We start from the raw sequence: 27,946 nt of genomic DNA on the forward strand, positions 1-27,946 counted from the left end.
CATGATGCATTTTATAGATTTGATTTTTTTCGAGTGATCATAAGGGCTCCAGGTTTGCCTGTTCTGCTTGTTAATAACACCTCCTCCATTGACAAAAGCAACAACCGAGGAATTCATTATGCAATGCTCAGCCAAGCATTTCATTTGATCATCTAATACCAGATAATTTCTCCTTTAATTAGAGAAAGCAATTATGAGGTCTTGGCCTCCTTATCACCTCTTGTTGTGTTTTTTTTTCCCTTTTGTAACCGGCACTATAACAACAAGCGCTTTATAATCGTGTGTAGCCCTGCAGTTCATTTAAACACTTGACTCCTCCGCACCAAACCCACGGCAGCACGTTGTGGTGGAGAAACCATTGACCTATTGATGGAGAATGGTCACATTACTTAAACTTTCCTCATCTGTTTGGAAACGTTTTGAGCAAAATAACAACTTTCATATTTGTATTTTGATGCAGACAATGAAATGCTGTTCTTTGTCAATGTAGTCTGCTGTAGACTCAGAGAGAATAAGGCTTGTTAAATTCAACAGCAGTGAGTCATTGGCTTTGTGTAAGGTCTAGGCATTATTATTGTAGCGGTGGTGAGTTCTAACTGACCTAAATGTATAAACCCTAGTGTTTCATTTGACTATGATTTTTGATTTAACACAAAGTAGACTGATATGTTTTAAGTAGCTACATGAGTCAAACATTAATATCTTAAGCTACAAGCTAAATCAAGCTACAAGCTCCTTGATCACTGCATTATGGCTCTGCATTACAAAATTATATGTTATGTCGAAATTAACTATTGAAGTTATGACGCAGAGGAGTGTTGTTAAAAACCCTGCTGCAAAAATGTTCTTGGTAGAGAATATTATTTATCCTGCATATGTTGAACAATATAAAAACAGTATGCCTCCAGCAACATGTACACCAACCTCACTGTTGACTACAAACTCTTCTCTTGTTCGATTTAAGACCCTTTGCTGCTTCATTAGAGATATGCTCTTTGCACCAGTCACACTATTGAAAGGGCTGCGATCGTTAAAATTGTTGGTCTAGTATTGTATATCTGAAAGAAACGTCCAACAGCAATTTAAGGTCATTTTAAGAACAACAGAATAGAACAAATACAAAAAAAAGTGTTCCTAACAATATTAGATGTTGTATATTTTGGTCTGACATACTGTAGGCTTACATTAATGAGCCTAACACCCAACACCACATAAATCATGACATGTCAGCCTTCACATAAAGAAATTGCATTGCTCTGCTGATACAGACCTGACCTGCAATGGACAGAAAGAGCATTTACATTTGTATACCTCTGCGCTGGCTGTCCAAACAACATTTCACTTCTAAATGTGACACTCAAGTTACCCCTTGAACTCAAACTGGTTAGAAATTAGGGGACAAAGGTCAAGATCAGTGTGACTTAACACCAATGTATAACAGGATAAAATAATGAAATTGTGATATTTTTGACAACATGGATGTAACCGGCAACTTGACTGATTGACTAAGGCATTCAAACCTGACGTGGTAATTCTAGTTTATTCTAAGTCTAAAAGCCACACTATATATGATTACTGTATTTTGCAGGTAGTTAAGTCTGGATTTAATAAGCATGCTTTGAAGTTATTTTTTAAGATTCAGACATCTGTGACCCATCCCATCTCAATTTATTGAAGGCAGAGAGTTTCAAAGAGTGAATGACTCGCAGCTACTGAGTTTTTATCTCAATAAAATGTCCCTGATTATACATCAAAGTAATTATCGGGACTCATACTGTTTCACAGACCCTTACTTTCGTAGATAAGACATCAACTTAACATTAGTTCTAACTTTAAAGTTCAAAGCTAATAATGCATTTGGCATTAAATGGTCGTCTGTAGATTAAATGGAATCAAAGGGGATAAAAGGATACAGCTGAAGGAAGCTTTTCAATTCCCCACAAAAAAACTGTCCTCATAAATGATTATGAAAACTCGAGTCAATTGCTTCGTCCCTGTAAGTGTGTGTTGTACCTTTTTTCTCTGAACTGAATGTCAAAAGAAATTAAATTATATTGCACTTTTTTTCCCCTAACTTTCCTACACCAACAGCGCTCGGCTGGTGACATAATGATACGCAACATTCAATTGAGGCATGCTGGGAAATACACGTGTGCTGTTCAAACGAAGGTGGACAGTGTGTCGATTGCCACTGATGTGGTCGTCAGAGGTAAGGATGACCCTCACATTTCATGTTAAAATAAAAAGTCATATTGGTGTTCTCTAAGAAGTTATATCACAATGTTTTCACACACAATGCCAGCTACATTTAGCAAGGTAATTTCCACTTCAAACTCTCTGCTAGCCAAGAATGTCACTCTTGTTCATTGTAAATGAAACACATGCGCTATGGCTCACTGCTCTGCAGGGGCAAAACAAATTAACCTCCCAATTACTACTCTATAGTAAATGACAAAATGAGTGAAAGATTGAAAATGCAATTTCTTTGTGATTTAAAATAATAGCATAATATGACTTGCTAATGTATGGCATGTCTATAGATTTAGCATATTGGAGGCACATGCTATGCTGCATGATGCAGATGCACATTGAAATTTTACCTCTACCTTTTAGTCTCTAGAAAAAAGTAAAAGGTCTAGTCATCCCAATTAAAAAAAAAAAAAAGACATGACATTTGTTGCAATAGAAAATATATTCAGGTATTTTTTTCTTCTCTATGCTGTTAATCGTCTATTGACTCCTCTGATTTGCCTTGAACACAGCTACACAGGAAAACACTGCTGGAGGGCATGTTATGATCTTTTTTATTTCCTAGATTGTAGAACAATACAATCTATTCTGAAGAAATAACATTGTATTGTTGTATCTCTCTTACATTTACTTATTCTTGTATGCCACCAGTGTACTAAACAGTGAGTTTGGTTTTAGTTAAGTAGTGCACTCACAGCTGTGCTAATGCTTTCTTTTGAATCAGTCTGTGACATCACGTCTAATTATGGCTCTCCCACTCTGTATCCCTGCTCTTCTGCCTCTTGTCTTCATTAATCTGTACGATATATATCATCCTGAGTGAGTTAACAGTGATTAATTCCTTCCAGGTCCCCCCGGTCCCCCTGTGGACTGTCAGGTGACTGCGATGACGGAGACCACTGCCTCCGTGTCCTGGGGTCCCGGGATGGACAACCACAGCCCCATCCTCAGCTATACCATCCAGGCCAGAACGCCCTTCTCTCTTGGGTGGCAAGCCGTAACAACCGGTAGGATTTTGTCAATCTGTCTGAGTGTAGGTTGTGTGTAGTGATTAGATTAGATTAGATTAAAAGAGTGAGGTATGTGACTGGTATCCTTTTCAAACACCACACATGAAATGACAGTAAATAACACATCACAAGCTTGGCTAATGTTGATAGGCGGATCTTCCATGGTTTTGATGAAAGGTTGTTCTGTGATGTCTCTCAGTTCCTGAGCTTCTCGGGGGGAAGCAGCTGTCATCCACCGTCAATGAGTTGAGTCCCTGGGTGGAGTACGAGTTCAGAGTCCTGGCAACCAACAGCATAGGAACAGGAGAGCCCAGCAAACCCTCCAAAAAGTCCCGCACCAAAGAAATGCGTACGTATGAGAAGCTCCCTACTTTTACTGCCATCATTGACTCAGATTGCTTGCAATGACGTCCATTGTGTCCTTAGAGTTTCTACTTCAGGAGTGCAATTAAATCCCTTTTAAATAACCTTATTGTAGCAACAAATGTCGGAGAATTCTGTGCTTCCTTAGGACACACAACACATGAATGAATTAAATTCACAATAAATATGTTGATGCCCGGCAGTTTCACTCAGAAACTCAGTGTGTGTGAAGAGAGGAAAAAAAGTCTGCTTAAGGGCATTGCTTAGAAAAAATACAATAATAGATACATTATGAGGTAACTCACAACACATGTAAGGAATGTCAAAGGACTGTATTAAAAAGATACTTTTATCTGAGAATTTTACGATTAAATTAACCACCACAAATGTGTTCATTAGAAAATATAAATATACAATTTTCATTCATAACTTCAGGTATACACAGACACAAATACGGACAAACATAAAAACATATATTTTCTCATGATGACTGAAAGACTATGTGCAGGGCAGTACTTTATGGTTTTATAATGTGTTTGGATTTTAAGTTGTTGTATTCAAAGCAAATTTCACAGATTTTACTCAAAGTCTGTTTTGGAGTACTACTGAATATGTGAATAACATTGTGCTAAGCTTTTGTTGGTTCAGTAGACACCTCTTCCTTAATTGCAGCAGGAGATGTCACTTGACAGTGACAGCTTGTACTGATGTTTAAACGGTGAAAATATTTGGGTGGTGGGGTTCCAACAAAGTGTGCTTAGCAGGCCTCTGTAGCCTGCTCCTCATCTCTGCTTGAGGCTAGCAGCTCATTAATGGGCTAAATTAACCGCTAGTAGCATACCAAAGCTGAATCACTAACCAAACTGTCTGCAGTTGAGTTGCACTGTGGGCAATCTAATGTGCCAGGTTTTGACAAGGAAGAAGAATCCATCATTTTTCTTAAACAATATCTTTGGCGACTCTAAGTGGACATGTTCAGTACCTTATTCTTGCAATTTATAAATAAACAACTAAATACTGAAAAGTCATATTGCAGATACTTGAATATACAAACTTGTTCTTCTAACACTGTGTTTGCTCTGTCAGTTCCCTGGGTGACGCCTGGCAGAGTGAACGGAGGAGGTGGAGGACGCTCAGAGCTGGTCATCACTTGGGAGGTAAACTTGTATTCAAACACAAAACATTTGAATTAATTAATAAAAATGCACTTTGAGTCATCCAATGCTTTTTAATTTAAAAACAAACCAGTTTCAAATGTACTAAATGAAAAATATGATATAAAGCTGTTTAAATAAATATTGATATCAAACACAACATGTGTATGTGATTGTTAATTTATGCTTAAGTGAAACTGAAAGACATCATATAATTATGTTTTTCCCAGAGTGTTTGAATAGCTCTATAACCTCTGCTCTGAAAGAGACAGAGTAATACATTTGTGCAAGGCTTGCAAGTCCAGTACCACCCTCAGCACAATTCCTCTAAGTGCCCTAATCTGTGCATAGCTGCATTTCTTTAAGGTATTAATATCTTTAAGATCAGCCATCTTGAGTCATCACTCTGACTCATGCCTCTTTAGCCCGTTCCTGAGGAGCTCCAGAGTGGGCCGGGCTTCGGCTACGTGGTGGCTTTCCGCCCACTGGGGGCTCAGGGCTGGATGCAGGCTGCTGTCACGTCCCCCGATGCCTCGAGATACGTCTTCAAGAACGACAGCATCCCCCCCTTCTCCCCTTACCAAGTCAAAGTCGGGGTTTACAACAACAAGGGAGAAGGACCTTTTAGTCCGGTGACCACCATCTACTCGGCGGAGGAAGGTGTGAACTAATAATACTATACAGTAACGCATGGCTTAACTTAACAATGGGAATACACTTATACTATGCCAGTGATTACAGATCAGAAGCCTCATACACTTTAAATGAATCATAACCAAATAGGTCCAGTGTTTCCCACAGATCTGAAATATACTTGGGCGGGTGGTGGCAGCGGGGGGGGGGGGGGGTGCGCGGAGAAAAAAGTTTTAACAACATGTTTATTTATGGACTTTTCATTCCTGTATAATCATTTTGCGCAAAGATGGCACTGTTTGTCAGAGCACTTAATCCTTCTGGGATTTCATGAAGAACAGCTCCAACGCCTGTGTGTATGGGAATGCCTCTGGTGCTGGTACATTAACTGCCAGTGTTTCCCACAGATCTGAAATATACTTGGGGGGGTGGTGGTAGTGGGGGGGGGTGGGTTGAGGTGACGTGCAACAACATTAACATTAACCTTTCTGTTGGTCGCTTGTTAGCAGACCCTTCACGCGATGGCAGAGCGAACAGGTACAGGCAGGGCCCATAATGATAGCCCTATATTTTAAATCTACTACCCACACATGAACATATGGAAATTAAAAAAATAAATGTATTTATAAATGTATTTAGGAACCTATCCATGTGATTTTTAGTGGGGGTCGACCTCAAATACTCTAGGGAGTTCAGGGGCATGCCCCCCCGGTAAGATTTTATTTTTTATTTTGGAGTTAAATGCATCAATCTGGTGCATTTTGAGGGGAAAATAAAGAGACTAGATCTATGGAAACACCTATATTAAACAGAACTGTATACATTTCAATAATCATAAAATCATGGCCATAACCAATAACCAATAACATACCATTTCCAATATGAAAAAAACACTGAAACTTGTTTGTTAATTTATTTTTGGTTCATTTATAGTTGTGAGTGCTCCTGAATCAGCCTCTCCTGTCTCCCTCATCTCCCCCCTGCTCCTCTTTGAGGCAGCAGCAAAGACTAGTTTTCTCTCAACAAGTTTTAAAAGTGTATCTTACCTTTTTTCATCTAGTTAACTTTTTATTTATTTATTCATGCATATTTTACTAATCACATTACATTTCATTTAGCTGACGCTTTTATCCAAAGCGACTTATAATGACCGATTACAGGGACATTCTCCCTGGAGTAACTAAGGGCTAAGTGCCTTACTCAAGGGCACACTAGTGGTGGTGTTCCTGGCGGGATTTGAACTCACAGCCTTCCGATCTTCAGCCCACCTCACTATCCATTAGACCAAGTACCCTCTCAAATGGAAATATGTGTTTACATAAATGGTGACCACACCGTTTGAGACCCACTGAGAACTTAGACCAAGTTAACTATCTAAACACTCAGAGAGTCCTTTACCTCACCTGAGCTGAGGTTATCCCGAGCTTGAATGACACACAGAGACCAATCAAGGGCTTTGATTTATGATCTGTATGACAGTGGCCATGTCGGCAGCCAGTCACCCTGTGTGAGGCAGGCCACTTAACAGGCCAGAAGGAGGCGAGATCAGAGCGAGGGATCATTGTCCACAAGTTAATCGATCGCAGATGGCGTCGTGGTCACGGACGAATAAAAAAAAAACGTATAAAAACAAAAAAAAAACTAAATGGGTCGCGAAATATACTTGGGCGGCCGTTAATATACCTGGGTGGCCCGCCCAAGTATAGTCTATGTGTGGGAAACCCTGAGGTCTATTTCCTGAACTTTAACTTAAATTATTGCACATCAAGTCATCAATATGTGAGTTTTCAGGGTCTGTAATGTATTCTTTCCAGGACTCACTCCTCCTCACATAGTGATTTGGAAGGATTGAATGGATCTCCAGTATTTTCGTAAAGACTTTTCTGTGGACGTGGGTGTAATGAATCCATGTCTTTCTCCTCATTCTGAACATCCTCTGTTCCTTTCAGAGCCCAGCAGAGCTCCAGGCAGGCTGAGGGCGAGGAGTGTATCAGCGTCCGAGGTAGAGGTCACCTGGAGGCCGCTGGCCTGGAGCAACAACCGAAGACGCATCCTGGGCTATGAGGTCAAACCAACACATGCCCACACAATAATGTACAATGCAGTGGACAGTGCCAACAGCTAGTGGCATTATATCTTGGATCAGAATGCAAGGACCTTTTTTCCATTAGTGTCTACATTATTAGTCATTCATGAAGTAAACTACAGTATATGAGCATGATGAAGCCCTCCAGGTTACGTGTTCACATCAGTGCAAATAAAGCTGAATATTTGAAGTAAAAAATCAGATGCCAGCTGTTAATCTGTGTGCTTTTCGTGTGTTTTTAGTTGCAGTACTGGGGTGAGAGGCAGAAGCAGGACACAGCCAGTGTGATCAGGACAGTGGGGAATAAAACGTCAGTACTCATCAGAGATCTGGAGGGCAGCAGTACATATTACATGTCCCTGCGGGCCTACAACAGCGCCGGAGTGGGTCCACAGAGCATCATAGTCAATGTCACAACCAAGAAACCACGTAAGGACTCTGAACATAGTGGAAGGCCTGACTGTGTCTTTTTATGCTTTTTCTGTGAATGGAGAATTTGTATCCCCTCTGGCTAAAGCTTCATAATTTATTTTGTGTATGTTTCATTTCAGGAATGATTTTTTACCAATTAAATTCAAATAGGGAATATTGACTACACAAAAGCACCTTAAAGGGACCATGTGTAGGGTTTTGGTTTATCCACTCATTTAGTAGACTTGGCAAATACTAATACTAATATGAATACCAGCTTAATTTAGGGTCACCAGTGCAGTTTGACATGCAGGCCACAATTGAAAATGATGAGACGTTTCCCAATGAGATATTATCTATAAGCGTTAGTTAAATACATCTGTCCCTTGTGCTTACATATAAGGTCCAAATCAAACAGGCACATTATCAAAAGAATGCTCCATGGAGGCAATTAAAAACACTTCACAGGGTCCTGACAGATGTGTAGCACCTTATGGTCATATAGGCCTATCATGTAAATTATTATCACAATTTTAATGTATGTATTACATCCTGTTTTCATCTTCGGTCTCCCCTACCTTCCCCCTTGAAAACACTCGAACACTCACTTCCACACACACATTCCTCTGCTCACTCCTAACAGTGGGATGATAAACTGATAATGAAGTTTCTCCTTCATGCTGAGTTGGTTCTGGACTTTACTGTTTATTGACCAGGTGGCTTGTTGTTTTTCACCCCCCTCGTCCTCCTCCAGCACCCAGTCAAGCCCCTGTCAAAATCATGTGGAACACTTCCAACTCCAAGGTCATCCTGAGGTGGGACCAAGTGCACGCTCTGGAGAATGAGTCAGAAGTAACCGGATATAAGGTAAGAAGTGGAAAGTTTACACTTCTCCATTAGAGAGCGCCTCAACTCGACTTGCTGAATCGATAGTTACGTCTGTAACTACGGTTCTATGAGTCCCGGATGTCCGCCAGAGGCGGTGCTTTAGCACTGAATATGTCCATTGCGCGCATGCGCAGCTCGAGTACCAATAACAACAAAGTCACCTGTGACTAGGGTTGGGTATCGTTTGAATTTCCACGATTCTGATTCAGATTCTACTTTTCGATTCCGGTTCTTAACGGTTCTCAATTTCGATTCTTTGAGGGGCAGGGTAAAAAATTATACATGCTTCTTCCACCAAAAAAATTACATTTATTCGAGAAACTTTTACACAGGTTAGTTTCCAGTAATATTCACATTAATCAGTCTGTTTATATTCACTGCTATGTAACTGTAACCTGAGAACCATTGAAGCTACAACAGTGCAACAGTCCAACTTTTAAAGGACACCCCCCCATTTAAAAACAGTTCTTGTTGAGAAAAACAAGCATATCTGCCTTCTCAGGCATACCGGGAAGAAATGTTTGAACATTTTAAAGTAAAATGCTTCAATCTGGTGCACTCACTTTTGTTACGGTTATCTGAGAGAACCCAAACGCAGGACACGGCAGTGTGTTACAAAGGTTTTATTTGGAGGAGATAATCCGGCTGGAGAGTATCCACTGGAGCGTAATCCATTGAAGAGTATCCTCCGGAGTTTTAATCCACTGGAACGTAATCCACTGAAGCGTAATCCTGGAGCACAAGAAGAACAGGTAAGAATATATTCAGGTGTAGCGAAAATAGTCACTATACTTTAAGAAGGCTGAGAAGGCTAAGAGTTTTACCACTGGGGTTTAACAACGATCTGGCGCTGACAGGTTGTGGAGCCTCCGCTGATATACCATCCGTAATGGCTGATGGGAATCAGGTGTGTCGCAGAGGAGAGTGCTCAACTGTTTGCAGCTGGTGGAGATTTGAGCCGGGAGCCAAGAGTAACAGGCACCACGCCCACACAGACAGGGAAAGGGAAAACACACACACAAGGAAGGTGGCTGGAGAATGCAACCACCACAGTACCCCCCCCCCCCCTTAAGGGACGCCTCCAGGCGGTCTACCAGGTCTACCAGGTCTTCCAGGGTTATCCCGGTGGAAGTCCCGTATCAGAGATGCGCCCACGATGTCTCGCCGGGGAACCCAACACCTCTCCTCTAAACCATAGCCCTCCCAATCCACCAGATATTGGAATCCCCTTCCATCAATCAATCAATCAATCAATCAATCAATGTTTATTTATATAGCCCAATATCACAAATGTTACATTTGTCTCAGTGGACTTTACAGTTTGTACAAAATATCAGTATGACAATACGACACCCTCTGTCCTTAGACCCTCACATCGTACAAGGAAAAACTTCCGGAGAAAACCCACAGTTTAAAGGGAAAAATGGGAGAAACCTCAGGGAGAGCAACAGAGGAGGGATCCCTCTCCCAGGACGGACAGACGTGCAATAGATGCCGTGTGTAAATTGAAAAGATAATACATTTGCAACATAGGTAGTCCAAATGTTTGGAAATGCATGTGTGTATAATAGGAAGATGAATCCACGAGGATATCCATCCAGGGCCTATGATCCAGGACCACAGCCACGACTCAAGATCCAGGGCTCGCGATCCAGGACAGAGGAGCGCAGGATCATCCATGACTCCGGATCCCGGCGTATATAGACACCAAAAAGAAAGACATTTGGGGAAGCTGGGTTAATCGGAACATGAGAGTACACAGGTATAGACAGAGAGAAGGAAGAAGTAAGATGTCCCCCAACAAACTAAGCCTATATCAGCAAAACTAGGGGCTGGATCTAATCAGCCCTAACTATAAGCTTTATCAAAAAGGAAGGTCTTAAGCGCACTCTTAAAAACGGATAGGGTGTCTGCCGCCCGAACACAAACTGGAAGCTGATTCCACAAATGTGGAGCTTGATAAGAAAAGGCTCTGGCTCCCATTGTACTTTTAGAGACTCTAGGAACAACCAACAACCCTGCATTCTTGGAACGCAATGCCCTAGTAGGACAGTAGGGTATAATGAGTTCTTTAAGGTAAGATGGCGCCTGCCCATTAAGGGCTTTGTAGGCGAGAAGAAGAATTTTAAATTCTATCCTGTGTTCTATAGGGAGCCAGTGTAAGGCAGCCAGAACAGGAGTAATGTGGTCCCTTTTCCTAACTCTGGTTAGTACACGAGCCGCAGCATTTTGAATCAGCTGAAGCGACTTGACTGACTTCTTGGTACACCCTGATAATAAAGAGTTACAATAATCCAGCCTTGAAGTAACAAATGCATGGACTAGTTTCTCTGCATCGTTTTGAGGCAAGATATGCCTGATTTTTGCAATGTTACGTAGATGGAAGTAGGCGGTCCTTGAAATTGATTTTATGTGGGCGTTAAAGGATAAATCCTGATCAAATATAACACCAAGATTCCTTACAGTCTCACTGGAGGCCAAATTAATGCCATCCATAGTTAGTATATCCTTAGATAATTTGTTTCGTAGATTCTTCGGGCCAAGTACAATAACTTCAGTTTTGGTCGTGTTTAACATCAAAAAGTTTAAGGTCATCCACGTTTTTAAGTCCTTAAGGCAGTCTTGAATTTTATTTAGATGATTAATTTCATCAGGCTTGATTGATAAATATAGTTGAGTATCATCCGCATAACAATGAAAGTTTACAGAATGATTCCTTATAATATTGCCTAACGGAAGCATATATAATGTGAACAAAATAGGTCCGAGCACTGAGCCCTGTGGCACTCCATGGCTAACTTTGGTTTGCGTGGAAGATTCATCATTGACACGTACAAACTGAGAGCGTTCAGATAGATAGGACCTAAACCAGTCTAAAGCAGTTCCCTGTATGCCAACTAAGTGCTCTAGTCTTTGCAATAAGATATCATGGTCGATAGTATCAAATGCAGCACTGAGATCGAGCAAAACAAGAATAGAGACACGTCCCTTGTCAGAGGCTATTAGAATGTCATTTGTGACTTTAACCAGAGCTGTCTCTGTGCTATGATGTGTTCTAAAGCCAGACTGAAAAGCTTCAAATAAATCATTGTTTTTTAAGTAATCACACAACTGTTTTGCGACCGCTTTCTCAAGAATTTTTGAGAGGAACGGAAGATTAGAAATAGGTCTATAGTTGGCTAAAACCTCTGGATCGAGGTTGTGCTTTTTAAGAAGCGGTTTTATCACTGCTACTTTGAATGATTGTGGAACATAGCCTGATAATAAAGACATATTCATAATATTTAATAAATAAGTGCTAATTAATGGAAAAACTTCCTTCAACAGCTTAGTTGGAATTGGGTCTAACATGCACGTTGATGGTTTAGAAGAGAGAATCATTGAATTTAATTGTTCAAGGTTTATGGCTGAAAAGCATTCTAGTTTACTATCTAGTGTAATATTAGAACTTACGTTTCCGGGAGCTGTTGATAACACTATACTGGTCAAAGGCAAGAGGTCATTAATTTTGTTTCTAAGAGTAACAATTTTATTGTTAAAAAAGCACATAAAATCATTACTACTGAGTGCTATGGGAATAGAAGGCTCAATCGAGCTGTGGCTTTCTGTCAGCCTGGCTACAGTGCTGAAAAGAAATCTTGCATTATTCTTATTCTCATCTATTAATGAAGAGTAGTAAGCTGCTCTCGCTTTACGCAATGCTTTCTTATATTCATTGAGAGTAATATGCCAAATTAAACGAGATTCTTCAAGTTTAGTAGAACGCCATATCCTTTCAAGTTGTCTCGACTTTTGCTTTATTTTGCGGGTTTCGGCATTATGCCATGGAGCTAGTCTATGTTGTTTTATTTTCTTCTTTTTCAAAGGAGCAACAGAGTCTAATTGTATTCGCAGCGCATCTGTAGCACTATCAACAACATGATCAATTTGGGGTGGTGTACATTTTGTATAAGTTTCCTCCCTTACATGCAGACATGCTATCGAGTTAAGTATTGGTGGAATCTCTTCCTTAAATTTGGCTATAGCACTAACAGATAGGTTTCTGCTGCAGGAGCTTTTGACTAATGCTTTGTAGTCTAGTAACAGTACTTCAAAAGTTACTAAGAAATGGTCGGATAAAGCAGGATTATGCGGTTCGACTAATAGTTGCTCAATTTCAATACCATAAGTCAGAACAAGGTCGAGAGTGTGATTATAGCAGTGGGTTGGTTTATTTACACTCTGACAAAAACCAACAGAATCTAATATAGAGTTAAATGCAACAGTAAGGCTATTTTTATCATCGTCAACATGAATATTAAAGTCACCTACGATAATTACTTTATCTGTTTTAAGAACCAAAGTTGATAAAAACTCAGAGAATTCAGATAAGAATTCTGAATAAGGACCTGGTGCACGGTACACTGTAACAAATAAGATTGGCTGCAAAGTTTTCCAGGTCGGATGCGTAAGACTAAAAACGAGACTTTCAAAGGAGGTATAATTTAATTTTGGTTTAGTATTGATAAGTAAACTTGAGTCAAAGATGGCTGCAACTCCACCTCCTCGGCCCGTGCCTCGGGCAATATGAGTATTGATATGGCTGGGTGGAGTGGCCTCATTTATGCTGACATATTCTTCATGTCTCAACCAAGTTTCAGTGAGACAGCATATATCAATATTATAATCTGATATTAAATCATTTACCAATATTGCTTTAGATGCTAGAGATCTTATGTTTAAGAGACCACATTTAATATTCCTGTTTTGTTGCACTGTAGTAGTTGTTACATTTACTTTGATTAGGTTATTATGTATGACACCTCTATTAGGTTTTACCTTAACTTGTCCTTGGGCAGACACACACACCGCTAATATTGGGTATTTTATTGGGTTCGGGATTCCTATGGATGACTGCCTAGGAGAGAGCGCAGAGAAGCGTGTAAGACTGCGACTCCGCCTCCTGGTCTCAACTCCAGTTTGTCATGGATTAAGTCCACAAAGCCCTGAAATGTTTGCCGAAATGAGATCGGCACCTTCCAAAGTAGGATGAATGCCGTCTCTCTTAATCAGACCAGGTTTTCCCCAGAAGGCTGTCCAATTATTTACGAAGCCCACATTGTTTGCTGGGCACCACCAAGACAACCAGCGCTGAAATGATGACATGCGGCTATACATGTCATCATTGATCAGATTGGGGAGGGGACCAGAGAAGATTACGTTGTCCGACATTGTCTTAGCATAACTACACACCGACTCCACATTAAGTTTGGTGCATTCTGATCGGCGTATACGAACATCATTACCACCGACGTGAATAACAATCCTACTGTATTTACGTTTATTTTTAGCCAGCAGTTTAAGATGCGCCTCAACGTCGCCCGCTCTGGCCCCCGGAATGCATGTGACTGTGGAGGCTTCGGTCTCTAATTTCACGTGTCTCATAATAGAGCTACCAATAACCAGAGTTGGCTTCTCAGCGGGTGTCTCGCTGAGTGGGGAATATCTGTTAGATACGTGAACGGGTTGGTGGGGACCTGCGGGTTTCGCGTTATGCCCCTTCTGAACAGTCACCCAGTCTCCCTGCTGCTCGGGAGTTGCCGGGGGACGGCTAATAGGAGCTACCTTTTGCCGGTCCGCACCGGCTAACATGGGCTTTACTGTAGCTGAGTTTCTTTCTAAGATGCGGAGCCGGGCTTCTATGTCTATGATTCCCGCCTCCAACCTAACAACTATACTACATTTAACACATGTACCGGTACCAGTAAAGGAGGTAGGGAAGTAACCAAACATGAGACAGTTAGAGCAGGAAATAGCACCCGAGGGTGGGGAAAGAGCCATGGCTAGCTATCAAGCTAAAGTAGCTACCGTTAGCAAACCCGAAAAGAGTGTAGGCAACTGTGGAGTTACAGTCGCTAAGAGAAGGAGAGTTGTGAGAGCTTAAGTTATAGTAACGTGTGATTACAACGTCAGGCAGTTGCCGTGATCAAGAGTTTTAAAACGATCGATTAAGTTAAGATAATAAGCTATCAGCAACAGAACGGACACACGGGATACCCGGAGATGACAACAACCGGAAGTTACAACATGCTTACCGCAATAGTGGTCCGTGTAGAAACAGTGTCCTTCCACGGCGACGAACGTCCAACAATCGCCTGACGGTGTAGGTTGGATGATTATTGATGATGCGGGGGGTGGGGGAACACTCACTGGAGGAGACAAAGGACTGCTGGCAACAGGTTTCAACAGAGATACATGAATTGTTGGATGAACCTTCATGTGTGAGGGAAGTTTGAGTTTGACTGCAGATGGATTAATAATGGAGTCGATGATGAAGGGGCCGACATACCGTGGGGTAAGTTTATTTGACTCTGTCTTGAGTGGGAGATCTTTGGACGAAAGCCAAACACTCTGACCTGGTAAGTAGTTGGGGGCCTGGGTCCTGTGGCAGTCTGCGATGAGGCGGTTGCGGGCAGCGGAGCGGAGCAGGGCTGCTCGGGTGTCCCTCCACACCTTACGACAGCGACGAAGGTGGGCCTGAACGGAGGGAACAGCAACTTCCTCCTCCTGGGCTGGAAACAGAGGTGGTTGGAAACCCATGGCACAATGAAAAGGTGAAATACCTGTGGCTGCACTTGGCAGGGAGTTGTGGGCATACTCGATCCATGGCAGATGTGGGACCCATGATGAAGGGTTCTTGAAAGCCACACAACAAAGGGCCGACCCCAGATCCTGGTTGGCCCGTTCTGTTTGCCCGTTCGTCTGAGGATGATAGCCAGATGACAGGCTCACCGATGCTCCCAGAGCCTGACAGAAGGCCTTCCAAACGTGGGAAATGAACTGGGGGCCCCGGTCAGAGACGATGTCGGTGGGGATCCCATGAAGTCGAACTACATGGTTGACCAGAAGATCTGCAGTCTCTCGGGCAGTGGGAAGTTTGGAAAGAGCCACAAAGTGTACCATCTTTGAGAATCTGTCCACAATAGTTAGGATGATGGTATTTCCTTGTGAAAGTGGAAGTCCAGTAACAAAATCCAATGCCACATGCGACCAAGGGCGACTAGGTACTGGCAGTGGGCGAAGCAGGCCAGCGGGAGGCTGGTGGGAGGACTTGGCGCGGGCACACACTGTACAGGCAGCAACAAAGGCCCTGGTGTCTTGAGCCATGGAAGGCCACCAGAAGCGTTGTTTGAGAATGAACAGTGTGCGATGGACACCAGGATGACATGAGAAACGAGAGGTGTGTGCCCACTGCAGGACCTTGGAGCGAACAGGGGTAGGCACAAAAAGACAATTAGCTGGGCAGTTACCTGGGCTAGGCTGCGCTCGCTGGGCCTCCCTTACCAATGACTCAATCTCCAAGGTAACAGCCCCCACCACGCAGGAGGCAGGCAGGATAGTGTCTGGACTGGCAGCTGGTCCATCGGAAGCAAACTGGCGAGAGAGGGCGTCAGGCTTGAGGTTCCGTGACCCTGGACGGTAGGTGAGGGTGAATGAGAAGCGGCCGAAATACAGGGCCCATCGAGCCTGACGGGAGTTAAGGCGCTTGGCAGATTGGATGTACGCCAGGTTCTTGTGGTCCGTCCATACAATAAAAGGGAAAGGGAAAACACACACACAAGGAAGGTGGCTGGAGAATGCAACCACCACAACTTTAAGCAGAATTACTAGAGACTAGATCTAGGGGGTACAACTCTAAACACCCATATGAAAAAGATCAGTTTACATTTTAATAATTAAATAAGTATGTGAACATAACCAATAACCTACCATAGCCAATAACAAATACATGTAACGTATTTTATTTTTGTTGTTCATATCTTATTTTACTATTTTATTTATGCATCTTTTTTTATCTCTCCAGTTTAAAACGATATGTCTGGTTTACTGGCCTATAGTATACATTGGAATGATTTCAAACCTGTTTTATCCCAATAATTATAAAGGAGTGCCTTGGAAATATGTGTTTACATAAATTGTGATCAAAACGTTTGAGACCCACTGAGATAACTTAGACTAAAGTGAACAATCTAAACACTCAGAGTTCTTTACCTCACTGAGCTGTAGTTATCAGCCTCAGTCTGACTGGAGAGGACTCTCCCTCCACATCATTGTAGAAACCTCTTCTTCTAATATCCGTTAGAGCAGCTAGCACCAGATGCTAATAACAACAGCGCTGGTACCGGTGCAACCTCCCTTTCTCCCTCGCTCACTCCCACGCTCACTCGCACTTTGGCTGTGAGCTGCGGGTGCCAGATAAGCCAACATCCCCCATTTTCATCACTTACAGCGCCCATCGTACAGGGCAAATGAAAAGTGTTTCCGGGATGAAAAGGGTGTTACATTTACTTAATTATGAATGTTGTTACATCAAGGCCGAAAATTAGGATGAGCACCAACGGTCAAAACAATTTGTTTCCCTCCCAGAGCTGTCAGCGCAGCGCGTCCACAGATCTGGCGCCCTAGGCGGACATCTATAACGCCAGTGCGACGGGCTGGCCCTGGTCACAGGTTACGCTGTAGGAAGTGTAGGTACAACGCTACATTTCCCGCCCGCCGCAGTCATACAGTAGGCTACGGAGAGCGGCGAGAAACATTTCCTCAGGCATCGAAAAGCGGAACCGAAATTCACATTTCTAAATGATGCCGTTGGAATTTAAATGTTGGAACCGGTTCGGAACCGGAACCGGTTCTCAGTACCCAACCCTACCTGTGACCCACGTGCCGGTGTTGTCAGAGGATCTGTTCCCAGAATCTTCTCGCGAGCACACAAGAATTCTGAGTGACAGGATACTCTGGCGATCATCCGGGACTCATAGAACCGTAGTTACAGACGTAACTATCGTTCTATTTTGTCCATACTGACCGCCAGAGGCGATGCTTTAGCACTGGATGACTTATACCAATCATGTCATGAAGAATCCAAGCCCTTGCTCACTACTGGAAGCAGCGGAGCTCTGCAAAAGGACCACGCCCAAAGGATGGGGAGTGGCGACATTAACCCGATAAAAACCTGGAGAATGGGCCAGATGCGGCGCAGATAGTCTCCAGGGGCACCCCTCTCAGGGCAGCCCAAGATGTTGAGATGCTCCTTGTAGAGTGGCATCTCAGCCCTGATGGCAGGGGGCGGCCACTGGCCCCATAGGCATGTGAGATGGTATCGACAACCCAGTGGGGCGGCCGCTGTTTAGAGGGCACAACCTCTTTTAGTGCCGCCATGGCATACGAAGAGCTGCTTTGACTGCCGTAACAGGCAGTAGCATCGATATACGCCCTTAGGGCACCCACAGGGCCCAGAAACTCTGACGTGCCGTTCTCCTGAATGTCAAAGCGTGCCAGCTGGATAGGCTGATTGAAGTGGGTTTGTGGAAGCACCTTGGCAGGAATACCACATTTTCCAAAAGGGCAATACCTGAGAGTCCCACCTGAGGGATGTATCGCTCACTCTCCGTGCATGCAACTCCCCAACTCGCTTCCCTGAGGTTATGGCAAGCAGAAATGCTGCTTTCGTGGACAGCCACTTAAGCCCCACCTGGGCCAGGGGCTCGAAGGGAGGAGATGATAGGGCATCCAGCAGCAGGGGCAGGTCCCAAGCCGGAGCCCTCTGGGTGCTAGGGGGACGCTGCCGTAAAGCCCCTCTCAGGAAGAGGGACACCGACCTGTGGCACCCCACTGTGGCGCCGTCGACCCGAACATGTCGGGCAGGAATAGCAGCCACCTGAACTCTCAAAGTGGAGTGAGAACGTCCACTATCTAGAAAGGACTGCAGTCTGGGCAACAGTGGGCATGTTGTCCGAAGGAACAAGCACATGCTTGCCCCCCAATTGGGGTAAAAAGTGTGTGAGTGCAAGCTGCACAGCCCGAAGCTCTAGCACGTTGACATGGCGTGCACCCTCCTGGGCAGAACACTGACCCTGAACAGTCCTGCCCTGCCACACTGCACCCCAACCTGAGAGACCTGCATCTGCAGTAGGGGTGGGCGATATGACGATATATATCGTCGTGACGATATTAGGTCTCCACGATATGCTTTTTCAGAGATATCGTATCTATCGTGATACAAATAAATAAAATAAATAAAAACTTGGAAACAAAAAAAAACTGATGTGAAAGACATGCTCTAAAGCTGTCTAGTCAGGATTCAGACAGTATTGCACTTCATCTATTGTCTTGGTTGATTCTGTTGGCTTATATTTTATTTTATTTGCGTGCATATAGCTAACCATTCCCATTGAGATCATTAAAACTGTCATTTGAACGGCGATCAAGCCTGAAGCCACAGAGACGGACACGATCCCCTGTCCGGCTAGGGTTAGGGTTAGCCAACACACTCTCACTCCATAATCGTCCAGGAGCGACGTTTGGTCAGTGTCCGTGGCGTGCAGTTGTGACGCTCCTAGGCTCCTTCAGCTTCATAAAGGGACGCAAATAGCTTTCAACTGATTGCAATGTATTCCCATCTGCGGCGGGATTTGACGCTCATGGAAGCACGGCATTCGTTTGTGTCGGCTGCCCTTAAAGGCAATGTGAGCGTCCATTCTCATTGGATAACGGAGAATTGTACACCCGGTTACATTCCCCTTACTGTCGATTGATTTTACAGTGATATCTGCACTACTCATCGACTAAAAAACACCAGATTATCCTTGTTAATTACACAACATTGATTGGTTTAAATTGTGTGCAATGCTTTTGTATTTTTCCCCTTCGATTCGGAGAAACAAATATTTTTTCGGAGTAAAGGATGGCAGAAGACACTACACTACCCAGAATCCCCAGCTATCGTTTGGACTACACCATGTGCTCTGTTTGACAAACCCCATGATAGTCCTCAAGCTCTATGATTGGAGAGTGTGCTCCGAGGGTTACGCCGAGCCTCGAACAGCACTTGAAATGGGATGGAACCACGGCAGACTGTCCAAAACTGGATTTGAACGGCTGGGGGAGGGGAAGAGGCTCTCCGTGCACGGCGCAGGGGGCTATGACAGCGGACGGAGAGCCTCTTCCCCTCCCGCTCCCCCAGCCTCACCTACTGATTTTAATTTCACCATATATCAAGCCCGATCGATTTCACAATGTCAGCGCACCTCTGCTTTCGTGTTGGTAGTTCAGTCCGAGTTGTTTGACACGCTAGTGCTAGTGCTACCTCAGAAAGTTCATTTTTATACTGAGAAACTGTGCCTTGAAGCCATATCAAAATGTTGAATTGTTCATTCAGGGATTCATTTCAGAAATAAAACCAGCTTGAAATGCTATTTTGGTCTGTTACTCCTTTTTGTTTTAGTTTCTGTTACCGTGTAGGTGCTTGTACTGTTACGTAACCATAATAACCGACATGAAAAAATATCGTCTATCGTGATACTGCTTGAAAAATATCGTGATAATATATTTTTCAATATCGCCCACCCCTAATCTGCAGTGACAGTCTCCCGGCGGGATGGGATGGCGCCCCTGGGCACGCCCATCAAAAGATAGGCCCTGTCCCTCCAGCGGGACAGAGAGTGGAGGCACCGATGAGACACCCTGACTCTTCTGTGTCTGTGCCACTTGGCGTCCAAGTGAAGGCTGTTCAGCCACATTTGCATGGGGCGCAGCGACAGCAGGCCTAAGGGCACAACGGCTGAGGCAGCCGTCAGTCCGCCCCAGAGCCGGAGGAACTGAATGTACGGCACCATCTTGCTCAGCCTGAAGATGGGAAGAAAGTGGAAAATGTCGTTCACACAACGAGGTGACAGGTAGGCCCTCATGGCGGCCGAATCTAGGACCATCCCCAGGTACGTGACCTGTTGGGAAGGGTCCAGGCAACTCCTCCCGGTTTTACTGTTAGACCCAACCGGGCTACGAGAGATAAAAGGCGAAACCAGCCAATCGTCTAAATACGGCAGGACCTTCACGCCCTGCGCCTGCAGGGGTGCGAGATCTTCCGCCACGACCCTGGTGAACACCTTTGGAGAGAGGGAGAGACCAAAGGGAAGCACCCGGAACTGATAGTGTTGGCCCTGAAAGGCAAACCTCAAGAACCTCCGGTGGTGAGATGCAACTGGCACATGGAAGTAGGCATCCCTCAAGTCCACGGTTGTGAACCACTTCCTCTGTGCATGTGCTGCGGTCAGCATATGGAATGGCACCACCTTCAGGAATCTGTTGATTCCTCTGAGGTCCAAGATCAGACGAAATCCGCCGACTTTCTTGCTCACAAGAAAGTACGCCGAGTAGAACCCCCCCAGGCTGAGCAGAGGGTCTGTTGGCCAGATTGCGTCCTTGGCCAAGAGGACGGACAACTCTTGGGCCAGAGCTAAGGCCTTCGCCGGATCGCTGACAACTGCCATTTCGACCCGGCCGAAGGCTAGGGGCCGGAACTGCAGTTCGTACCCCTGGGTTAAGGTGGAACCCCCCAAGGGTCGGAAGTACAGGCAGCCCAGTAACTGAGCTGCTGCTGGGAAAACCAGCCGACGACCGGCCCCGGGACTTCGGGGGCACCTTGGGGGGCGCCGGTAAGGCTCAGGCTGCCTAGAAGGCCGGCGACCGGGGGCACGAAATCCACCGGGAGGCGGTTGAGTGGGCCGCTGGGACCTCCGCAGACCACCACTGTAAGCTGGTGGCTGAGTGCGGCTGCAAAGGGGCCCCTGGGCCTGCTGGGAGTGGGCACAGGCCTATGAAGACCCGAGAGCTGCAGCCTGTACCGCCTAGCTTGGGCAGCACGTTCCAGCTGCCCCAAACAGCTCCCCTGGCTCGACTGTTACACTACGGAGGACATGTCTCCGACAGTGGTGACTGAGCAAGCCAAACCTGGCAACGAGTCTGCACCAATAAGGACATAACTCGTCCTAATTCCCTAGACATAAGGGCAAAGGCTTGCAGTGATGCATCACTGAGGCCCAGCAAAGAAGGCTCGGCCGGAGCCTGCTGCAGAGAGGTAGAGACAGCCAGCATCAGATGGGAGAGGGAGTTCCCCTTACGACCCATGCGTGCCGCTGTGTCGTAGGCCTCACAGAGCAGTTTGTCTGTGACCCTGTACTAAGGCCGAGGGCACCTGGCATTCCTGAGGTGATAGGAGTTATTGCACAGCTGTTTAATATGGGCCTCAAAGGTCAGATGGGCGTCCATTTTCACACCCAGGTTGGTGACTGTTGAGGAGAGGGTAATGTCCTGGCGGGAGAAGGTGATGGTGGTGATGGTGGATGACCGAACTTGGTGTCGGTGCCAACTATAATGGCTTCGGTCTTGAAGCTGTTCTGTTTCAGGGAAGTTTTGCTTCATCCACGCCTGTATCTCCTCCAGGCAGGCAGTAAGTGTGGGTGAAGGCAGGGCTGCAGAGGAGGTAGTGTTGATCCTGAGGTACAGTTGGGTGTCATCAGCGTAAAACAATGGAATGATATTCCATGTCGGTTGATGATAGAGCCAAGTGGGAGCATGTAGAGTGTGAATAGGGTGGGGCCGAGATCTGATCCTTGAGGGACACCACAGGTGACATCATGGGTACACGACTCTGCCTCACCCAAGGAGACGTACTCTGTTCTCCCGGTGAGGTAAAATCTGAACCAGTCAAGGGGAGAGTCCGATGGTGGAGTGGAGACGGTGGAGGAGGATGCCGTGATCGACGGTGTCGAAAGCTGCAGCGAGATCGAAGAGGATGAGGAGAGAGGGAGAGCCAGCATCAGCCGTCATCAGCAGGTCATTGGTGACCCTGACCAGGGCAGTTTCTGTGCTGTGGCCTGAGCGCAAACCAGACTGGAACTTCTCGAATATGTTGTTTGAGTTTAGATGGTCCTGGAGCTGTGCTGCAACTAGTTTTTCCAGCACCTTTGATAGAAATGGGAGGTTGGAAATTGGTCTGTAGTTGGCCAGGACTCCCGGGTCAAGGGAGGGTTTTTTGAGACTAGGTTTGATGACAGCGGTTTTGAGGGCAGAGGGGACATGGAGATAGAGGTTTACTATCTTAGTGATCATGGGGCTCATGGTACTGATGTAGGATTTCACCAGAGCTGACGGAAGGGGGTCCAGGACACAGATGGAAGGCTTCATCCTCCTAACGATGCAGATCAAAGAGACTGTTGAGGGACTGGTTGTAGTATTCCACTGACTCATTTACTGATGAGAAGTTGGTGGAAGAGAGATGCTGGAGGTCCAAGGTCATGGTTTCCGGGTTGATGTTCCTCAGGTTCCTGACGCGGATTTTGTGCTTGGGTTTGCTGAGTGCAAACCAAAGTTACAGTAGTAACCATGGTCAGTACTTACACGGCATACAACCATAGTTACAGTAGCAACCATGGCCAGTGCTTACACGGCATACAACCGTAGTTACAGTAGTAACCGTGGCCAGTGCCTACGCGGCATAGAACCGCTGTTACAGTAGTAACCATGGCCAGTGCTTAAAAGTGTCAGCCAAACGGCTGCACACTAGCAATAATATAATAATATAATACTCTTTAATGGCCACATATGCAGAGCACACAGTGAAGATTGTTCTCTGCATCTAACCCATCCTATTCTTTCACACACAGTGACGTCACGAGCTAAGTTTGAGCCAAATAGCAACAAGACAGTAATCAGGACAACTTAGCTGGGAGACAGAGAGGAAACACTGCCATCACAGACCAAGCCGACACCAACCTGTCCGTCGAAGTTTCTGCGCAGCCGGCCACACGTCCTGGAGAACGAGTAAGCCCGCGGCTCCGACTGGATCGGTCGCGAAGCTGCACGCAGCCAGCTGTTTGCAGGGAAAGCCTTAGATCAAACGTTCCAACCGAACGCTGCAGGCTACAAGAATGTAGCCACGGTACTCTCGCGCAGCGAGAAGATGAAAGGAACAGATCATCTGACAACACCGGCAGATATAGCCGGGCCCTTTCTCATTTCTCTAACTCCCCTCCTCGACTCCTATCCTCGAGACTTAGTCCCGCCCACAGGAGATGCGAACGGAGGAGTCGAGGAGGGGAGCCGAGGAGAGAGGAGGGGGATTTGATGAAATGAGAAAGGGCCCCGGTGTCGCGTGGGTCACAGTGACTTTGTTGTTATTAGTACTCGAGCTGCGCATGCGCGTGATGGACATATCCAGTGCTAAAGCACCGCTTCTGGCAGTCAGTAGGGACGAAATAGAACTCTGACAACTAAATGTTTTTTTTAGATTCCAACAAAACACAGTATGACGCACTGTCACGTGCTCCATTTACTCCTTATTAATACGCTGATATTTGTTGATGCTACGCTGTTTGTTAGATGTCAAGGTCCTTCACAAATTGCCTCCTCGCCTTAAAATAACAATCCCTTCAAAACCACAGTACCCACATCTCGTTCTTTTTGGCCACATGGTGTCAGCCTCAGAAAAAAACGTTTCTGATTGTTTAAATAGGGGTGTTATTGCAGAATATTTAAAAATGTTCCTTCGCATTTTCCCTGATTGTGATGTGTACGTTTTCATAGCAGCATCATATGCATAATACACATTTTAATGATTAGTTCATTCCAGGTTGTTATGACTCATTCTGTAGTGCTGCGTTGCTTACCAATAAAAAACGCCATTAATTTGCAGCTTCCTACATTGAGACTATATAAGTGTCTTAGTCACGTACAGTAGCAGCACATAATTCTCACTACGTTAAAGGAGTCTCACGAGAGTGGGGCTTAGTGTGTATAGTCTAATGGGCAGATGCATCCACAGCTCAGAGTCAGGCTGCAGCAGACCGGATGGATGCATCTCTACACCCCCCTCTCCTCTGCTGCTCCATCACAGCCATGTGTAGATATCTACAGTCAGATTTATCCTTGTTAGTTTCCCAGGCAGCACATGACATCTCCCGGAGCTGTCTGAGAGAAACAGAGAGATGTTGTTGTCAGAGCATCAACGAGGACAGTCTGAAACCCCTCATAATGATGCATTGTATTTGTGGCTCCATGCCATGCTTCACGCTGTCACCGTCTTTGCCTCTCTGCTTCCTGCAGGTGATGTACAGCCAGGACAAACACAGCCACCCCAGTGTGGTGGAGACCAACACCACCTCCTTGGAGTTGTCGCTGCCAGTTAACCAGGACTACGTTATCCAGATAAAACCCTTCAGTGAGGGAGGGGAAGGCAGCAGCAGCCAGATTACCATCCCCAAAATAGCAGGTGGGACAGTGCTGACACATGACATGTGAAAATGATGTCTGTGTGTCTCTGAGTGCGAGACGTCAGTGTAAAAACAGATACATTCAGCTGAGTTAGATTTTCTCATGAAAAGTGTAACTGCAAACACTGGTCTTTCGATCATGTGAGAATTATTTTTTGTCCACATTTCCTCAACTTCTTTTGTCCACTTTAGCTAAATGAACCTCTATGTTTATGGGCTTTAAAATATGCCTAGTAAAGGCAACATGTTATTTAGCTGCTTTGCATTATGGTATTTTAGGGCTGTTTACATAAACAGGAATCTCTGAATCTTCAAAGAGGTATCCCACCATTAAATGCTGGTTAAAAAAACGTGAGTCTTCAAATAAGCATTTTCTCTGAAAGCTAAGTATATTTGTGGTGTTTACATTTCCCTTAGCTGTCAAATATAGTCTCACATCCACAGTCTGAGAAATGCATATCATATAACGGCTAAATGGACTCAGACATGCAAATAATATTGGCAGTAGCTGGTGGTTTTAGGATGTATTTTTCCTTACCACCCTACATGTTTACACTCTAGCTCTCTGAAAGCCATATTTGAGGGCAGCGTACCAGTGCCATCTATCGACACAGTTGTGTACTCGCACCACACTGTAATTCGTTACACTGAATACAATTTATAATGTTTTACTGTGATAAGAAAACATGACGCTTTCATGTCAGGAGTTCATACTCAAGCCATGTATACAGAGCTACATTTCCAGACCATACCAGACTCTTAAACACTAAACATGCACTTGCTGGATCTTGATTTGTTTGTTGATTTGTTTGTGTGTTTCAGGCTCCATAGCCAAAGGAGCAGCTCCAGAGTCTTCTCCATATTCCTTGGTCAACCTTGCAGCGTTAATCATCACAGTCAGGACTGTACTATGACAAACATCTGCATCAACCAGGCACTACAGCTGCTTTTTAGGAGGAGAAACAGCAGGTCAGAGACAACAAGAGACTGACAGCCGCATTTCCACCTGTTCCCTTCCCTACTGTGTCTTTCCTCTTCTTTCTACAAAGATCTCTTTCTGGGGAAGTTTCTCTTTCACCGCCTTTATGAAGGAGTTATTGAAAGGAAGTGGCTCTTTCAGAAGTTGCTTTTAAGGAAGTGAAAGGACATGACTCGACGGCAGTCTCTTTGAATTATGTTTCTTTCTTTGCCCCCTTCTAAGCAGTGGATATTTTCATATGGTTTGAACCTCGGAGCCGGTGGTGTGTGATGCACAATAGGATGTGTATATGTTTTCTCTTTTGGACTGTGCAGGTTCTGTGAGATGGATTTTGTGTGAACCTTTGGACTTTTTTTTGGATGCTGATATTTCATTTTGAATGGGGATGGAGGAGACCTCGCATAGCTCATATTCATGTGAGTGAAGTTACATTTAAGACAATAAATGGGTAAAGTGTTTTCCCTCCTCTCTTTGGGAAACCTCCTGTACTGTCTATGAAGGAAAACCAACTGTTACTAATCCCTGCCAAAAAAAACAGGGAGCTAAGCCTCATTCCTTTCTGCCAAACAAGAATTTGGGACCTTTGTGACTTTGCTTGGATTTTATTCATGCTTTTACGTTACACCACATTACATCCAAACCTCAAAGTTGCCATGAAAATGTAAACCAAAGGTATTGAATCGAGTAGGTTCAGTTCCAACTGTTGTATCTTTGTGTGAAAATGCAGCGTGTACATCCCCAATATGGCTTCAGTTGTAAACAGCAGACTTGTGTTGGTTAATTGATGTCTTACCTTTCTCCCACATCCGTGATAAGTGTGTAACAAAGGCTTGCTGAGCAGTGGGAGCCGCTTTGTTGTATACACTGTATATTTGAAATCCTCAGGTCCCAAATGAGCCTTAAGTCTTTTTATTAGTATCCATGTTGTTATTATTCAAGAGAGTTTTATTTATGTTTCCTCCTCCTGCGTTGTGTTTTGGCTCACTCATGCTGTAACCTATGGATAACTGACCTTGCCCTACACTTTGTTGAGAATTTCCCGTTTGTTACTTTTTAGATCATATTTTTGGCCGTTTTTGGCTCAGAAACAACATGCCTTTCTCCTACGTCTCTCATGATGAGCATTGTGATACAGTGGCAGTGATACTGATTTTCTAGCTTATTTTAAGTAGGGGACAGTGTTTCACTGTCAGCTGCTGTTTGGCATGAGATTGGTCAGTGTAGTACCTACGTTGCTTAGGATGTCTGGATGAATCAACCTGCTTTTAATAAATATAATGCCATTTTCCTCTTTTCTTTCTTTGGTGTCAGAAAAAGGCCCAAAGAGCCAAAGGTTGTCCATCACCAGGCTGTGCTATGCGAAGTAATAATAATAATAATAATATATAATATTTTATAGCGCCTTTCAGGAAACCCAAGGTCGCTTTACAAGTCGGGTAGGGGGGGGGGGGGGGGGGGGGTGGGGGTAGGGGAGAAAAAGGCAGACAGGTTAAGGGGGTGGGGGGGGGGGAAGTAGCGGAAAAATAAACCTATTAAACTAACTATACAGTGGCGAAAGCCTTGGTAAAGTAAAGGTATTATGTTCTTACTGAGCAGATGGAGTTTGCTCTGGAAAAAAAGCTTTTACTGTAAGTGGCGTGAGAAAGCTATTTTTTCAAAGGTCAAGAATACACAGTTTGACATAAATGTCACACAGACAAAAGGAAGTTAGAGTTAAAGCTAAGAATGTACCCAAAAGTCATATGTGTAATAACATCAATTTCAACAGGCAAAGATGTTGACATGTCTTAGTGGAGGATGTTGGTGAGTCATTCAGAGTTTGGGATGGAAAAATATGAAAACTAAAAGAACCTTTGCAACACTGACTTCAACAAATAATATACTGTAGATGTGTTTCAGCCATAGACTGTATAAATGGACGTAGGGTCCGTGACGTCACCCATAGGATTCTGCAGAGTTGCCGTGAAGCCCTTAGTAGGCGGAGTCGGCCACTAACTGCTCAACAGTGACGTCAGAGTTCAATTCCCGCCTTCTCCAGCCTGCTCCAGGGCAAAGAGGCGGAGCCGAGGCGGGACCTGCTGCCA

At 44.6% G+C, this 27,946-nt stretch overlaps 1 protein-coding gene across 2 annotated transcripts in view; it reads left to right on the forward strand.

The window, feature by feature from the left end:
• cntn3a.1 (contactin 3a, tandem duplicate 1) overlaps positions 1–27,149 on the forward strand; it is a 111,319-nt gene extending 84,170 nt beyond the window's left edge. For both annotated transcript variants that reach the window (XM_034209134.1, XM_034209135.1), the window contains 10 exons: positions 2,092–2,209; positions 3,099–3,257; positions 3,460–3,609; positions 4,710–4,780; positions 5,203–5,437; positions 7,360–7,475; positions 7,739–7,925; positions 8,662–8,774; positions 24,717–24,882; positions 25,706–27,149. In XM_034209134.1, coding sequence (XP_034065025.1) covers positions 2,092–2,209; positions 3,099–3,257; positions 3,460–3,609; positions 4,710–4,780; positions 5,203–5,437; positions 7,360–7,475; positions 7,739–7,925; positions 8,662–8,774; positions 24,717–24,882; positions 25,706–25,797 — 1,407 coding nt within the window. In that variant the 3' untranslated portion in view covers positions 25,798–27,149. The remainder of the gene's footprint in view (positions 1–2,091; positions 2,210–3,098; positions 3,258–3,459; positions 3,610–4,709; positions 4,781–5,202; positions 5,438–7,359; positions 7,476–7,738; positions 7,926–8,661; positions 8,775–24,716; positions 24,883–25,705) is intronic.
• Positions 27,150–27,946: the final 797 nt, after the last annotated feature.

The sequence above is a fragment of the Gymnodraco acuticeps genome, unplaced genomic scaffold (assembly GCF_902827175.1).
Source record: "Gymnodraco acuticeps unplaced genomic scaffold, fGymAcu1.1, whole genome shotgun sequence".
NCBI classification, from domain to species: domain Eukaryota; kingdom Metazoa; phylum Chordata; class Actinopteri; order Perciformes; family Bathydraconidae; genus Gymnodraco; species Gymnodraco acuticeps.